A 16,870-nucleotide genomic window follows, 5' to 3' on the forward strand; every position below is an offset into this window, starting at 1 on the left:
TTGTGAGGGAAAGAACAGCACTGATACTGGGAGTCGGCAGAGAGAACAGGCTCTAGAGCTCGATGTGAGTTTCAAGAAAAAAAGGATGAAACTGGAAAAAAGAAGATGAAGAGGAGGGTGAGGGAGAGTATAAAGTTAGGAAGAGAAACAAGTGTGAGGGAAACGGGAGGAAATATGGAGACAAAGAACTCTGTGTCCGTATTAGTCTTACTGTGAGAACAAGACAAAAGCGTGTAAAGGTAGGGCTGAGCTGTCAGGGTTTGGGTGAAGCATGTGGGCGTTATAAGTCAGTGCAGTGTCCTCCTGACTGGCACTGTGTGTTCATGTGTGTGCTCAGGTCCTGGAGGTTCAGTCTGGACTCTGACGGACAGCGACTGTCGTCTGGTGGCGTCAGCTCTGTGTGTCCTGTCAGAGCTGCCGTCCGTCTGCTCCCCTGAAGGTGAGGTTGTGCTCGTGTCTAAATGAGTTCTACTTCAGAGTCAGTGCTATGAGAAATGTTTAGTAAGCATCACTTTGTTACTACGCTCAGCTGTTGGACGTCAGAGTGCTTCCCTAGCCTCGTCTGTCCAATCAGGTCATGGCACTTTATAAAAAACACATTGTTCTATGAGTGAATGTCTTCCTTTAAGTAACCAACAGCCCTGGGGGTCACAGAAAACAGTGATCACATCAGTAATGATGCCGTATCTTTGCCCATTTGAGAAAATAAAAAATAAATAAAACAAGCTTTTCGGTATTTCAGTCTCAGGTTGGTTGATTTGATGGTTGTGCGTCATCCTGCAGGTAGTGTGTCCATCCTCCCCACTGTTCTCTACCTGCTGCTGGGAGTCCTCAGAGAGCTGGTCCACCGGCCCAGCGCACACACTGGTAACACATTAGCTCCATAAGAATCATCTTACACTCCTTCAAATGAACTAAAATATAAAACCTTGAAATCAAAGCCCATCTTTTGTTACAAACAGGTGTTTCATCCTGGTTTATGGCCCTGCCGTGTCATTTAATGAACCTGCTGATGTGTTGGGGTTTACAGAGGGACACAACACAGTCACGCTGCAAACTGTTCGGTGCTGCTAGAATTCAAACTTCATGTATAAATGTCTGGTCTGCAGGTGCAGCGACTGGGGCAGGTCTGGGCCTGGTGGTCCAGGCGGCTCTTCAGGCCCTGAAGTCCATCCTGACATCTCCAATGAGCCGACAGGAGAAAAGCCGTGGAGCCTGGAACCTGCTGCTGAGATCTGCTCTGAAAACGTTGCTGGGACTCTGGGACGCTGGTACACACTACACACTTTGGTCATTTAGAAAGAAGTGTTTGTAACTGGAACAGTAACGCTGTACGCAGCGTTAACTCTATTAGTTCTTCATTGTGGAGCACTCAGACATATGACATGGGAAGGAAAGGCAGGAAGAAGAAGATGGATGAATAGACGAGGTAGAGAAGCGGGTTGTAATTAAAACACACTGACTAATAAATGCTCAGCGTAGATGGATGCTGCCCTCTTATTGAATAGAAGAAGAGATGAGGAACACAAAGTGTTGATTGTATGTTGTCAGGAGACTCTGGCTGTGCTGTGGATCAGATCAGCCTCCTCACGGCTGTCACCGTCTTCCTGCTGTCTGCTGGTCCTAACGTCTGCACCGTCGAGTCTCTCCACACGCTGTGTCTGCAGCGCTTCAGCGCCAGCATGGACTCCAAAGACCCACTGGTCGGTAGCACACAGAGAGATTATTGTCCACTTCTGTTCATTTAGATCCACATTAGCTGCTGTATTGTAGCAGCAGCTGCTCATCCTGGGGTCCACATAAGTGTATTTACAGTATGTTAGTGACCTGGGGCTAAAGTACCTACTTCACTCTGGGAATTTCCCATTGAAATCATCAAATTATGACCAGCTTTTAATCTTTCCAGTGGTAGTAGGACCACAGGAAGAGGTTTAAAACCAGATAAAAAAAAGACAGACAGTTATTTCTACTTTAAGAGGTGAGATGTAAAATCTGGGTTTAATACGTGCTGTGAAAAATAATAAACATCTTCCCCATGTTCCAGGTGGTGAGTCGATGTTACCAGCTGCTGACGTCTGTGTTTCAGGCTCAGCCCGGTGTGGCCGTCCCATACATCCAGGCCCTTGGCCCGCCTCTGGTTCGATTCCTCCAGGTACAGAACCAGAACACGCAGCTGCACCTGAGACACCCAAGACTGAACTAGGTGTTTGAATGTTTGGCTTTTTTCCGCCATAGCATCCAGTGGAGCCCGTGCAGTGGTTGGGCTTCTGCATTTGCTTTTTAGACACTTTAGTTTTTACATTTGAATCTCAGAAATAAGCTTTTTATGAGAACTGAAAGTAAAACATGAGATGTAATTTAAACATTCTTTTTTTGTTGTTTTGGAGTTTTATGACTTTATTATCAAGTGGAAGGTAGTGAGATGACTGGAAACAAAGTCTATCTTTGAAGAAATATCCATAAGTCTCAGATTCAAGAAAAATATAGGTGTGGCTGCAGAATCATGGGTTCTTTTAAAAATAATGGACAACTGATCATGAAGAAATACAGCACATTTCTGAAACAGCCTGTTTGCTTCTTAGTCTCACTTTACGAAGTCTAATCTCTTGAACCGATGAATACACACGAGGCAAAAACAAAAATTTTATGTTGATATATTGCAGGAGGCACATACACAGAGCCACATTCATACACCAGTCAGCAGGGCACAGTTCAGCTCCTTGTCTGTGTGTGCAGCTGCTGCCTGATGTTCGGTTGGTTCTTACAGCATACTGATCACATGATGCGTTCCCTCCTCAGAAGGCGGAGAGGCGTCGTCCTCAGAGTCCAGAGGAGCTGCTGGGAGTCGTGGAGGGAGTCCGAGCCCTGGAGGCTCTGGTCCAGGCTGCCGAGGAGTCACAGCGTGAGCACAGAGAAGAGCCTGCTCTCTAATGTGTCACATGATAAATTCAGTGTAATGTCCATCTCGGTACAGCAGAGTCATGTCACCCTCCCCAGTCAGTGATGAATGTTCTCGGCTCCACAATAATACTGAGTTATTCTCCATGTGCGAGCTGCTGGTGGTGAAACTCATCAATTAGTGTACAGGTTTCAAATGAAAAGCCTGCCTTGTCCTCAGAGTTTCTGGAAGGTTCTACGATCTGCAGCAAGTGTTAAGTTGCACCAACACCAGCTTAACACTGTTAGCGGGTTAATGGGCCGAGTATTTCTGTTAACCAGCCATGACTATATATTAAATGTACAGCTATGGCCTTTCCTGTCCTGGGGTGCATCTCACGCTTTGTGATAGCATCCACGTTTCCTTCACTTGCCTCTTTTTCTTGTGTCTTATCTCTTGCTCTGATCCTTCACCTGAAGTGTCTGATCACCAGCTGATTTCTGATAAAGGGGTTAGTGTTAAGTAGTCTATAAAAGAATCCTGGGATGTCCTTCCAGATGGCGGACCAGACAACTTCTGAGTTGAGTGAGGGTTGAGGAGTGAGGAATGATCAGTTAAGGGAACTGGGATTCACCCCACGTGTCCTGTCTGTGTGTGCTTCCTCCAGGTCCTCGGCTGGTAGCCGTCTTGCTCCCCCTCCTCATCTCCTTCCTCCTGGATGAAAACGCCCTCGGCTTGGCACCCGCAGCGTCCCGGACTCTCCATGAGGTAGCGCTCAAGGACCTGATGCGTCTCGGCCCCCAGCACTCAGTTGTCTTCAGGTAAAACTGCTACACAGCTCATTGGTGTCAAATTAGGATGTGTGTGTTGTATGTATGGTTTTAGGCGCCCCCACCAACCCCTCCTGTGGACACGTACAAGTGAAGGCTGCTGTAGAAACACATAATAAATGACAGTATATTAAAACACAACTGGAGTCGTATGTATGTCTATATAGGAGACATTAGAACAAATGCTGAATGTTGACAAACACTTCACTGTCCTGTGGCTGCTGCGGCTTTCCTATAAACTGTTTCAGGTGGTGATTTTATTTATCACCCCTCCCTCAGATCTCTCATCGCGTCATCTCCTCACCTGAAGTCTCGTCTGGAAGCTGCCGTCAAAGGAAACCAGGAGAGTCTGAATGCTAAAGCTAGCGGCGCTAGCCCCTCCCCTCACAGAAGTGCCAAGTCCTCCCCCAGCATCACTCTCAAAACCAACTTCCTGTAGATGACAGAGTACAGGTGATCTCTGGAGCCTACCCTAGCTACACCCTGTGCTGCCTTCACTGTCCCCTGGGACAAATGGCACTGCTGTTGTCTGAGTGATGGCAGACAGAGAAAATGCCACATTATCAAGTGTCCTTTCACAAAGACCAGATCAGGAACATGATGTTGTTACGAATCCTCCAGCATGGTGGCGTCTCTTCCATCAGCACCAAAGAGACGCACAAAGCATCTGTAGAATCACTCATCACAGGCATCGGTAATGTTATTACCCATCATTCACTTGTTTAAATCACCCACCAGTGTTCAGAGCGACTGATTCCTTCCAGGGAGAAGTTGGTTGGTTACAGTTCATTTCTACAAAATCCAGCGGCAGAGTCTGGAACCTGCTACAGAAAAATAACCCAGTGATTGGTAGAACACTAACAATCCTCGAGAGTGTTAACAACTCTTTGTTTGAAACTGCTCTTCATAATGAGAGTTGGCTCAGAAGAGCTTTGTTATTCTTCTTTACAGCACTAACATTTACTTTTTCAACAGCAAAACTCATAAACATTCAGTGTGTATGGGTGCTGATTCTCCTCAAGTCTGAGTGTCCAAAGGAGAACGTGTACAGTCCTGCTGTCAGATGCTCTACAAGCTGTGATACTGTAGCTCTGACGCCTGAGAGACGGATAGAACACCGACAGTGATGGGTGACATGTCAGTCACTGCAGGAGGGTTTTCACAGACATGAACTGAAGCCAACAGCAACAACTCGGTCTAAATCTCATTTAGGATGTGGAAAAAGACTTTCGGGCTGTGGCCAAGGCCTCTGTCTGAAACAGGGCTCTACTAGAGAAAGGCCTTATTCTGATGGACTGTTTCATAAGTAAACCTGATAATGATTTAGTGGGAGTCCTGCCTCCTGTCTGAATGTTGATACAGACCAACACCAGCTGTGTGTTTACATGTTGTCTTGTTAAATTCACTATAGTCTCCAGTTCCACAGTAGTAACTCCCCAGTACAACACAGTCGTGTGGAAACACTAACATTGTTCACATGCACTGATTCATTCAGTTGCTTCTATTTTGATCTTTATTTTTTCAGTCACCAGTAAAACTTCATAACACTTCCTGCAGAAATATTTGAAATGTCGTGAGCCGAGTGGTGGCACGACCGATGGAGTTGGTGCTGTGGAAATGAGCCTTCTGCTAAATCACGTGAATCATTACAACACAGTTTGTGCTTGGTACAAAAAGGTAATGGGCTAAAACCTCAGTGTGGGTCTTCATTAGTTAAGTATATCTTCCTGTTTAGTGTGGAGGTGCTGCGTCTGTGTGTGAAGAGGTAACCACCTGCCTCAGTGTCTCCGATCACTAACAACTTCTAGGACTTTTATTTGCAGCAAGCTGAACTTTATCACTTTGAACTCGTCCACAGCTGGAATGAACTTTTTTTCACGTCAGATAAGCTGAAACTAACCGGCTGATGATCCTGAAGTATTTCTGTTAGTCTGTGGAAGGCACAGTCCATTTCAATCACAAAGCCAATGTTGGATTTCACAGTTGAAGTTTTTATACAAAAAAACCTGAATTTGTAGCATTTTGAGATGAAAACATTCAGTCTTAAGAATAGTTTATCACCAGTTTTCATACAAAGTCACAAGAAATAGTCATGGCATTTTCCTGATTTTCTGCATGAACTGGTCATGAAATCTGACCTGATCTTCACCAAAGTCACAAATATCAACAAACACAATATTTCTAAGCTGATAAAACACAAACTGTCCTGATCTTTCATGTCTTTATTGAACACAGCCATTAAACAAACAGTGATGGTGGACAAAGTCATGGCAGCACCAGACTTCTGACGTCACTGAACGTCATCTGGAGTCAGGTGTTAGCAAACATGGAGTCCAGTCAATGAAACGAGAACGGAGGTGAGGTTTAGGACGACCTGGACTTACAGAAACACTCGGTGTCAGTGTGCTGTTATAGTGACTCTGATCACTGATGTGAAATAAGCTTCTCTCTTCTTTTTTTTAACAGTAAATGAAGATCATAGGTCAATGGCCATCTTGTGGAACAGTGACATCTTTCTTTGACCTTTGAATAATGTTAAAAGGATTTGATTTAATTTTTTTGATTTGTTGCGTTTAGTCTTATCTGGCAAATCACAGGAAATCAACCTGGAGGCTCTGCTATGGTAGCCTTTAAGGGACAAGTTAGTTTTCAGCTTTAGTCATCAGTACTTAATACTTAGATTAATAACACTACAGCGTCATAAAATCCACCAGATCATGTTTAGTCCGTCGTCTGCAGTGGAACCTGTGGGTCTAAAGAAGTTGGTTTGATTGGTTAGAAAAGACTTGTATTGTCTAAATGTCAGTGGCCCGAGTAGAATCATTTCTAACATGACTTTTTTGGATATCTCCGTCATAAACCAACACTAAAGATTTACCTGCACTAACAGTTTAATCCAGGTGAGCGCCTCTCTGCTGGACACACACACCTGCTGTGTGAGTGTGTATGTGTGCTCACCTGGGCGTCTGCTCTGTGATCTGTACAGGTGTGAACTGGTTAACCAGTTCTTTTCTAACAGTAACTGAATAAAGTGTTTTTTTTTCTTCAGCTTCTACTTTGTCTTTGCCATGTTTGTTTACTTAAAAGCCCTAAAGTCACAGAAGGAGCTTTCCTCGCTCCAGAAGACGTCTCAGCCTTCTGTCTCTGTACATTGCTAAACATGGTGGGAAATCCACCAGCTACCTAGCAGTTGACAACTTTTGTCCAACCAGCAGTTGAAGCCAACCAGTTATTAGTACATCCAATGGTGCACAGTAAAAATGAACTTTTGAGGTGAGTTGCCCCCTGGGCACCTTGCTCTGGAGGTCTTCTGGGTATGTCCAACTGGAAGACGGCCTGGGGTAGACCCAGAACATGTTGAAAGGATTATATATCTCATCCAACCTGGAAACGGCTCAGGGTCTCGGGGGGAGCTGGAGAACAGCTCTAGGGAGAGGGACATCCGGATGGCCCCGCTGAACCTGCTGCAACCTGACCTGGCCCCAGATATAGGAGTGAAAATAATCAACTTTGACTGTTCTATTCCACCGTGACACAGAGCTTTGCTGCCGTTACCTTCACTGGGGGATTTGGCAATGAATGGAAGCATCCTCTGAGTGAAAGTGTGTGTGAAGGTGTGTATGTGTGTGTTAGTGTCAGGATCAGAGAACGACAGCGTTCCTCTGCTCCAGTCCAGGTTCACTCTGATACTTTTGGGCTTCTTCTGCACTGGGAGAACAGTTGGTGGAGCTGCTGTTGGTGACCATGTTTTGTATTTACCCTCAAAAAACCCCATTCCCCAGAATCCAGACCATATGCCATCGTTCCTCTGCACAGACTGTAACACACCCAGTAACCAGCCTGTACTGTCTCCAACCTCGACATCCCAGCTGTGAGTCCCTGAGTCAAAGCCCTCAGAGCCCAGGACAGAGCAGTAATAATCTTTAAACCTCTCTGGATTGTCAGGAAGCTGCTGCTCTTCTCCTCGACTCACACTGGTCAGATCTTCAGACAGGATGAGTCCTGGACCAGCAGAGTTTGGATCCAGGACCACAGGAGTGTAGGAGACCTTGTCCTTCATGCTGTTCCAGATGTTGAAGGCCAGGTTGCCCAGGTGTTTGGCCTGGTCTATCAGAGCTCCTGAGGGCAGCTGTGGATCCTCCAGCAGGGGGCGCCGCTGGACTCTTTCCACTGCAGCCTTGTAGCTGAGCAGGAAACGTCTTCAGCTCTCAGCTGCTCCTCTGTGGCTCTGACTGTGTCTGACAGAGCTGCTATCTCTCTGCTCAGAGCCTCCGTCTTCTCCTTCATCATCTGACTCTTCTGCTTCTCTTCCTCCCTCAGTGCAGCCATCCTGGCTTCCTCTTCCTCTTTTAGAAACTGGTGAAGCTTCTGAAACTGCTCCTTAATCTGCCTCTCTGTGTGTCGGGCCTGGACCTGAATGTGTCCTGCTGCTTGATCGAACTTTACTTTAACTCTTTCAAAAACCTTTAACTTCTCCTTTAAAGGCTCCAGAGTTTCCTTGAGGTCCTTCTTGCGTTTTCGTGCAGCTTTATCGATGGGTCTGAACCTGTGCTCACTGTGTATTTCTGAGTCTCTGCAGACGAGACACACTGGCTGCTGATGGTCCAGACAGAAGAGGCTGAGGTTCTCAGAGAGCAGACTGCAGAGAGTCTCCTCTGGTCTGGAAGCCATTTAGTCTCTGAGTGCAGCTGAAGTCACAGCAGGCAGACAGATCAGACAGGAGCTCAGTCTCAACCTGTTCCCTTAAAGTTACTTTCACTCCAAGACTCTGTTTTTGTAAAACTCTACTTCAGTGTGTGGATTCAGCAGCAGGCTGAAGTGGCTCTACTCCAGTATTCCCACGCCTTCAGTGTGTGGAGTGTCAGCAGGTTGAAGCAGCAGTGGAGTTTTCCACTTGTCTGTCCTGTAGCTGGACTCGGAGGAAGTAGTTAGTTTGATCTGAAGGTCAATCTGATCATCTCAGTCTGTGTCTCTGCAGTGACAAAGAAGAACAGACTGTTTCCTGCTTTGTCTCAGATGAGACAGGTGAGGGGCGGAGCTTTGTCACCTCTCTTCTGCTAAATTCTGGTTCTTCATCTGTGACAGGCTGAGTTTCATTCCAAAGTACTGATTCACTGCTGGGACAGTTTCCTGGTAGTGTGCAGCAGGATGTTTGTGGCACGTCAGCCTTTAGCTGTGTGTGAACGTAGAGACTCAGGCAGAGTCTGTTCAGCCCCTCAGTGGCCATTTACCTGTTTGTGCTGATATAATAGACCTGACTGATTTACTGATGATAGTTTGTATTATTACTTTGAATTTGCAGAGTAACCAAAGTTATCAAATAAATGCAGTTGGAATAAAAAGTATTTCTTAATTGTAGTGAAGTACAAAAAATATCGAGTACAAGTACAGTACTTGAGTAGATGAACTTAGTTTTGACCTCTGATGATGAATATATAATTATTTCTAGTTGATGGACTGTGTGTTTGCCGAAAACAAGAGCAGCCCCTACTTTTTCAGAAAAAGTTTATGTTGACATTCGTTATTAAATTTTGTTGAGTAAATCAGCTGTATTTTTTATTTACGGAAGTTTCTCAGCGGAGTTCGGCGTCAGCTTCGGTGCCACAGCTAGCTGATCGCTAGCACTGCAGCTAACACTAAACTCCGTGCAGATCTGTGTTAAATTATGATAACACTTTTTTTATTTACGATAAAAGCAAATATAAATATTAAAGCTGAAAACGTTTCTGAACCAGAGAGATCTCTCTTTGATTCGGCATAAACATGGTCCACCAAAAAGAATTCCTTCAGTCACATTTCCCTTTTCTGTTGTCTGGACTCTGTCAATGCTTAATTATTTTTTCGACTGTTTCTGAAAGACCGCAATTAAACAACAGAAGAATAAAAACCCAAGTTTTCTACAAAACGCAAATTAGAATGAAAGTTTACAACAAGTTGTCATTGTTATTTATGTCAATAAAGTTTCGCTGGAAAAAACTACGTCTCCTAAGGTCGTCTGAACGTCTGAGGGAAACAACAGTGTTTTCTTGTAATCTTCATGTCTTTTGTCACTTATGCCGGTGTTTACGTCACATTTAAAACGTGACATCACAGTGACAGATGGATTAATTTTGAAATCGGATATTTAATGTTGGCTAAATAAACTGCAGATTTCAGGATCCACCTTAAACAGTAGGTAGGTTCCGTGTAGCTGCAGCCTGAAGAGAAAACCAGTAACAAACTGGTTCGCTACAGACACCTGCTGGGTTCTGTGGCTCACCATGAATTTCTCTGAAGCAAAATCAGAGCTGAAGCAGCTGCTGAGCAGCGTGAGTCCGTCCGAGCTCCCGAAGCTGCTGGACTGGATCAGAAACTCAGGTAAACACTTCGCCTGCTGCTGCACATGGTCTGAGTCCTAGTCCTGGACATGAGACGACGTCTGCAGCTGCAGTCCGGCATCATTACATCATTTACCAAGTCGTTATCATCGGCTGAATCCAGAAACTCGAGCCTGTTCCCTCATCACAGCTTCATTAAATGCAATTAAATAATTATACTGTTAATAAATATTCACAACGTGGAAGTAGATAACTATCTACTTCAGTGTGGCTGGATCACTTCTCTAGTCCCCTGCATCTCTAGATGTATGTGTTTAGCTCACGTACTGTGTATAGGCCTATCTCTATGGTGGAAGAAGTACTCAGATTTACTTCAGTAAAAGTAGTAATATCACAGTGTATGTTCTGTAAAAAGTAGAAGTCCTGCATTAAAATATTATTTATGTGAAAATACAAAAGTATCAGCATCCAAATATACGTATCAGCAACAATTTCAGTCTTCAAATAATCAAACGGTTGTGGACCAAACCAGCAGCTCAGGTGGGAGAATAAATAACAGCAACTGGTCTTAGTGGAGGGAAGTGTTCAGTTTCAGCAGTATAACTGGATCTGGATCATAGTGACTAATTACTGTGTCCATCACTTTAATGCTGCAGCTGGTAAAGGTGGAGCTGATGGTAACTACCTTATATACTGATACTGGGAAGTACTTTCCATCCTGCTGGGTAGCTGGTGGATTTCCTACTGGGATCAATAGAGTCTGATGGTTCTACTGGGTTTGGTTTGATTCATCTGGTTCTGGACCTGAAGGTATCAGGTACATGTAGTGTAGTAAAAAGTACACGGTTTGTCTCTGACATGGAGTCACAGGATGAAGGAGCAGGATGTGGAAGTACTCAGGTGAAATACAAATAACTCAGAACTCAGAAAGTACTTGAGTAAGTGTACTGAGTTGCTTTCCACCACTATTCATTCATTATGTATTTGTTCTTCTGTCAGCTGGGTGTACACATCCGTCCAGTGGTGAAATGTACATTTACTCAAGTGCTGTACTTGAGTACACATTAGAGGTACTTGGACTTTATTTAAGTTTTCTTTTCACACTACTTTATACTTTTGTGTGGGGTGCTTTTACTTTTGACACATTTTCCTGATTATACTTACATAATTTTACTTAAGTAGTATTTTAAATTCAAGTCTTTTACATGTAATAAAGTATGTGAGTACTTCATCTTAAATGAGGCAAAGGAGTATTTCATTCACCAGACAGAGGAAAACCTTTACCTGCTCTCCTCTCAGTATAAAGGTGTGGTTCTGGTCCTGGTCAGAGTGAGTGACTGTGACTACATTACCCAGAAGGCTGTGTGTCTGTCTGCTGCAGATGAGCTGGACCACCTGCTGGCAGACAACAGGAGGGTGATGCTGCGGAGCATTGCAGACGACCTGAGAGCGCGTCTGCCTCTGGACGCCATGCTTCCCTCTGAGACTGCCGCCCTCCACAAGGTACTCCATTAATGCTACACAGTACTGGTAACAAGAACTATAGTGGACTGTTACTGGAAGAGAAAACCGTGCTAGGGTAAGGTTCTGGATAAAAGACGAACAAGGCTTAATAAGAGCATATTACATAAAGACTGAATAAAGTCACAGTGGTCAAAATTAACCAAGTACAGTCTGCGGTACTTGTATCGCACTGTGTTTTTTGCTGCACTACATTTCAGAGGGAAATGAACTTTTACTACATTAAATGTATCTGACGGCGGCAGTTACTGTTTACTTTTCACATTAAGGCTTTATAAACACAACACTAGTTATAATGAAGTTTTTAAAAATTTGGTTGTATTTCTGCTTTTATTCAAAGTACAGCATCTGAATACTTCTTAAGTTTATAACAACAATAAGCCCCCTGTGAAGAAATGTCCCATAGTATTAAAACTAACAGTAACGTTATCGTACTGTAGCTTACTGCTAACAAGTGTCGCTCCATTGTGCTGGTTTATGTTGATCTTCTTTTAGTTTTTCTCAGTGAGGCTCCTGTCTGAAATATTCTTTATGAATAATATTTTTATGTTATTACTAAATATCGGTGTTACTGACTTACGGAGTCAGAGGTTCTCTGTAAACCTGCTGCTCCACCAGACTCTCAGGCCTAACTGAGATCCGCTCTCAGCGACTCCGCTTGTAGGATAATGATGAAGGTGAAGCTGCTGGTGCCTGTACAGATGCAGCAGCGGTCTCGGCCGACGGTTCACGTGGATGGCTTCCTGTACGATGACGAGCAGGTGGACGCTCTGTGCGAGGAGGGAGTCATGAGCCGCACCTACTGCCTCAACTGTGGGTCCTCCAGGACCGCCCCTCTGGGTAGGAACACGTCATCACTGAAACACGTAATTGATAGCCAGGGGGTGTGGTGGGGTTCCAGCTACATATATATTTGTCCATTATGTCATTGCTGCATGTCTCATAGGCCTCAGTGTTGCCAGCTATTGTCAGTGGAAAGTAGTGAAAACCTGCCTGAATACGAAGCTCATTCACGCTTCTGTCTGGCTGCTGATTGGTCGACGAAACAGTCAGTCCACAGCCACACGAGAACACATCAGAGACTCCGAGAGAAAATGGCTAAGCTGGTAGCACTGGTCGGCTGACGTCATGTTAACACTCACTATCTAACTGGGTTGTGGTTGGCCAGTGACCTGAACACGCACACAGCAGCTCTCGTGCACAAATGACAGGCCGACAGGGCCGGTAAAATCTTGACATAGGTTTGATGGTCCACAGATGCGGTGAACCGGGGTGTGTCCCAGTGGGACCAGTGGCCCGTTCACCACTGCACATCATCCTGAAACACGTAATCCTCAGCACCTCATCATGTGACAGGTCTGCACCAGGCAGACATCTACCTGAGCTTTCTTGTGGATCTGGACATTCGTACGCCCTGAGAATGCCCCGTCAAGTCTGCGAGTGCAGTGAAGTCGACACGTTATGTGCACAAATCCACATTGTCACCGTTTTCTTCTTCTCCTCCTGCAGACTTCATCTCTCACTCGTTCTCAGCGTCAGAGCTTCAGTTTCTTTTCCAGAATGTTCTCCCAGACCTGAGTGGTCGGACATTGGTGGACGTCGGATCCAGACTGGGAGCTGTGCTTTATGGGGTCTGAGGTCTCACACACACACGCAGCAGATACTGCAGGTTCATTCACCTGCTTTAATGCACATTTTCAGTTTGCACATAAACTAAAACACCTGTGACGTAAGTGAAAGTGTCTCCTGCTGTATGAAGTGTGACACTTTAATCCAGAGAGGAAGGCTGGCCCGTGTCTGGTGCGTATTTTGCAGTAGACTGCCGCTGCACCAACACAATAACTGCTGCTCTGGAACACCAGGCCAACCTAAAACCCGTGACCCTTCATGGCCTCTGTAAGGATGGAGGAATAAAGAATACAAATCTGTAGTAATACAAAACTACAGTATCTCACAAGTGTGCATATTGTAAGAACAGCTTTCAAACCTACTGAAAATGATCTGCCAATAAAAACCCTGTTGTGTCTGTGTGTGTCCAGGGCTACGTGTACAGCTCCGCCTCTCAGCTGATCGGCCTGGAGCTGAACGAGGAGTTTGTCCGACTGCAGAACGACGTCCTGGACAGATACAGACTGAAGGACAGAGTTCAGGTGAGCCCAGCACTAGACGCTGTGTTCAAGGCCGCAGGAAATGTAACAGCTGATTCACAGGTTTATTGTTGCTGTTTTCTTTGTAAATGTGGTTAATTAACAGATGAACATCCTCGACACAGCTGCATGCTCGTTTATGTACCAGGCCACCTTGTCATTTAGTTCAAAAAGTGCTGTGTAAGTAAAGCTTGTAATATTAATTATTAGTAGTAAACTCACACTTCATTACGGATTGGTTTACAAACTTCAAGTCACACTGGTGACTTCATGACTTTCCTGTTACGCTCGAACAAATCCATTTTTTCACACAGTGCCTACAGTGAAAGTCACAGTGTTTAAAGTGATCAGGGTAAAGTACAAACATGACTCCAAACTGTGTACACAGAGTAGAAGCAGGTTCTGATGAGTAGACTCTGGTCTCCTGCAGGTTCTCCATGCAGACGTCTGCACGCAGGACGCTCTGCTGCACAGCACCGACATCCTGGTCATGAACAACGTGTTTGAGTACTTCATGGAGCCCAGCGAGCAAGTCAGGTGACCACACACAAAATACTGAAATATGCACAAAATACACAGAAGGACACAGGAACAGACATGGCACTGATGGTTGTTGTGTGTGTCAGAGCATGGAGGTTCATCATGCAGAACCTGAGGAAGAGAGGGTCTCTGCTGGTGACTGTTCCCAGTCTGCAGGAGAGTCTGAGCGCTCTGCAGGTAGAACTGACACACCTCTCTACACACACCTGTACTCATAGACCCACTGTCTGTGCTCTTTCATTAACAATCACTAAAGTGTCTGACAGTGGAAATGAGACTAAAACAATTTACAAAATGACCTTTTGAAAATAAAAACTATGATGAACCAAGTTATTTTCTGTTTTGACATTTATGTTAACGTTTTATTTAGTTTATTACCAGGAAATATGTGATGTACTGTTTACATTCTCAGTTTGCACAATGACTCTGCTGCACATGCTGCTCCCATGCAGCATACATTCTCTTATTATATTCTTGTATATTTCTTACTATGTTGCTGCTTAAAGTGCCTTAGATTTTGTGTTACTTCTTTATCTACTTTATATTTCATTTGTATTTTGTGACATTCATGTGGACGGCAAAGTAAGAATTTCATTGCACAGGGAAACACGTTTCCTAACTGTGCATATGACAAATAAACACTTTGAACTTTGAACTATTGTTGTGCAGCATCAGATATACAAGCATGTAGAACAATAAATAAAGAGACAACACAGGCACAAAACAACCACAGGATGTGTGTCTGTCATTAATGTTAGCTAACGTGCACAGGAAACCTATTTATGTGCTAAAATTCATCTACAGTCCAAGTGACAATGAAACAAAAGGCAGCAACAAAACAGCTGCCACAACCCAGAAATACTGTGAATTCATTATTGTCTGCCGGACAAAGTAAAACTGGTGTCATTGTTAGAAAGCTAACTAACCACCAAGACAATGAACTAACCCGTTCCCCAGCTGTCCTCAGTGTTTCCTGATTGTGTCCAGCAGGTGGCACTGCAGCCCGGCTGGGTAGAGGAACTTCCTGTGAACTGCGACATTTACCTGGGCAGAGAGGCAGACCCTGACGCCCTCAGACAGATCCACCTGTATCAGGTCATGTGAAGCCATCTAGAGTCATCTGGACTGGACTTAACTGGACTGCTTGAAACTGGTCTCCATTGGTACCACCTGGGACAAACTAGTTTGTACTGGTTTGACTTTATAAATGAAAAAAAATCTTCATTTTCACTTCCATTTAGGACAAACCTTATTCTGGACACTAAGAGAAAAATGGTGCATATGAATCACTCTTTTTGTAATCATTTCTCAACTAAGATTCAATAAAGTTTTCTTTCCTTAGTTATTTGAATTTTATTTTATTTATTGGACATTTTTATTGCCCAGAGATAAGCATACCCCCATGGAAACATCATCAGACCACAACAAGGACCCATTTTTCTTCTTATTATTAATTTTATTCAGTGAAATAAGCTATTATCGGTGAGACGGATTGCACTGGTCTTTATGTGAAAACACAAAACGGCACGTATTTTAACACCCTTGTCATTATTGTGTCAGTGTGCTGTTGGTTTTCATCTGAAACTCTTCATTTAAAGACAAACCAACATTTAAAGAGGTGCTATTTGAAAACAGAGGTATTAACTTCACAACTCTTTGCTAAAAATTAGCCTGAATCTGATTTTTAGGAGATTTGAAATATGTTTAATGTTTAATTTTAGGTTTATGATTATAACAGTTTTCAGTTATCATCCTAACGAGGGCCACGGGGGGCTGGAGCCAATCCCAGGGCCATCCTGGACAGGTCTGAAAAGCAACATGGACACTAAAACCTTTACAGTGTGTTGTAGGTCCAGAACACAAACCTTTACTCAAAGCCCTCAAACAACTAGAAGACAAACCTTTACTCAAAGCCCTCAAACAACTAGAAGACAAACCTTTACTCAAAGCCCTCAAACAACCAGAAGACAAACCTTTAATCAAAGCCCTCAAACAACTAGAAGACAAATCTTTACTCAAAGCCCTCAACTAGAAGACAAACCTTTACTCAAAGCCCTCAAACAACTAGAAGACAAATCTTTACTCAAAGCCCTCAAACAACTAGAAGACAAACCTTTACTCAAAGCCCTCAAACAACTAGAAGACAAATCTTTACTCAAAGCCCTCAAACAACTAGAAGACAAACCTTTACTCAAAGCCCTCAAACAACCAGAAGACAAACCTTTACTCAAAGCCCTCAAACAACCAGAAGTCAAACCTTTACTCAAAGCCCTCAAACAACTAGAAGACGACCCTCTGCTGGACTGTCGTCGGGTACCCTGTTGGGCTCTTGTGTTTTCCTTTCAAAGAGGTAAGTAGGTCCTCTCAAAAATACAACAGATGTACAGTTTCGTATAATTTAACTAAAAGACAAACGTGCTTAAAGACCCTACACACCCACACAGGTGTTTTCAGTCATTCTGAATGGTTAGACATTCAGAACTTTCCCGGATGTCCTCACTTTACAAAATGTTGTCCCAAAACTTTCCAAAAACGGACCTTTTTCCAAACGTATCCTTGATCTCAGAAATGCACTGACTTTCCAAAACGCTGCTCACTTTGCAGGAACGTCCTTTTCTAAAAATGTCTTCTCCCTTT

The 16,870-nt window shown here is 44.0% G+C and overlaps 3 protein-coding genes across 4 annotated transcripts in view; 2 read left to right on the forward strand and 1 right to left on the reverse strand.

The window, feature by feature from the left end:
* Positions 1-6,756, forward strand: part of heatr5a (HEAT repeat containing 5a) — a 33,764-nt gene extending 27,008 nt beyond the window's left edge. The window contains exons 33-40 of the mRNA XM_020586383.1: positions 338-439; positions 784-867; positions 1,110-1,271; positions 1,552-1,703; positions 2,045-2,152; positions 2,800-2,902; positions 3,546-3,699; positions 3,988-6,756. Coding sequence (XP_020442039.1) covers positions 338-439; positions 784-867; positions 1,110-1,271; positions 1,552-1,703; positions 2,045-2,152; positions 2,800-2,902; positions 3,546-3,699; positions 3,988-4,147 — 1,025 coding nt within the window. The 3' untranslated portion in view covers positions 4,148-6,756. The remainder of the gene's footprint in view (positions 1-337; positions 440-783; positions 868-1,109; positions 1,272-1,551; positions 1,704-2,044; positions 2,153-2,799; positions 2,903-3,545; positions 3,700-3,987) is intronic.
* A 184-nt stretch (positions 6,757-6,940) lies between these two features.
* On the reverse strand, positions 6,941-8,379 carry LOC109951727 (E3 ubiquitin-protein ligase TRIM39-like). The gene is given in 2 exon segments (XM_020586384.1): positions 6,941-7,905; positions 7,908-8,379. Coding segments are annotated over 2 exon segments (1,437 nt in total).
* A 1,329-nt stretch (positions 8,380-9,708) lies between these two features.
* LOC109951720 (uncharacterized) lies at positions 9,709-15,544 on the forward strand. 2 transcript variants are annotated; one of them, XM_020586377.1, is made up of 8 exons: positions 9,709-10,065; positions 11,407-11,528; positions 12,248-12,386; positions 13,056-13,177; positions 13,586-13,696; positions 14,124-14,230; positions 14,320-14,410; positions 15,221-15,544. In XM_020586377.1, the coding sequence occupies exons 1-8, from the start codon at positions 9,969-9,971 to the stop codon at positions 15,335-15,337; spliced, it is 906 nt and encodes a 301-aa protein (XP_020442033.1). In that variant the 5' UTR covers positions 9,709-9,968; the 3' UTR covers positions 15,338-15,544. The 2 variants fall into 2 exon arrangements, with proteins under 2 accessions (XP_020442033.1, XP_020442034.1); XM_020586378.1 differs by having other exon boundaries at positions 15,224-15,543.
* Positions 15,545-16,870: the final 1,326 nt, after the last annotated feature.

This window comes from Monopterus albus, unplaced genomic scaffold (assembly GCF_001952655.1).
Source record: "Monopterus albus unplaced genomic scaffold, M_albus_1.0 scaffold403.1, whole genome shotgun sequence".
Classification (NCBI taxonomy): Eukaryota; Metazoa; Chordata; class Actinopteri; order Synbranchiformes; family Synbranchidae; genus Monopterus; species Monopterus albus.

Bases quoted from the DNA above. Each gene is read 5' to 3' on its own strand.
- LOC109951720 (XM_020586377.1), top strand. From the start codon at position 9,969: ATGAATTTCTCTGAAGCAAAATCAGAGCTGAAGCAGCTGCTGAGCAGC. The intron at 13,178-13,585 runs GTCTGAGGTCTC...GTGTGTGTCCAG, and splicing joins TGGGAGCTGTGCTTTATGGG to GGCTACGTGTACAGCTCCGC. The intron at 13,697-14,123 runs GTGAGCCCAGCA...GGTCTCCTGCAG, and splicing joins GACTGAAGGACAGAGTTCAG to GTTCTCCATGCAGACGTCTG.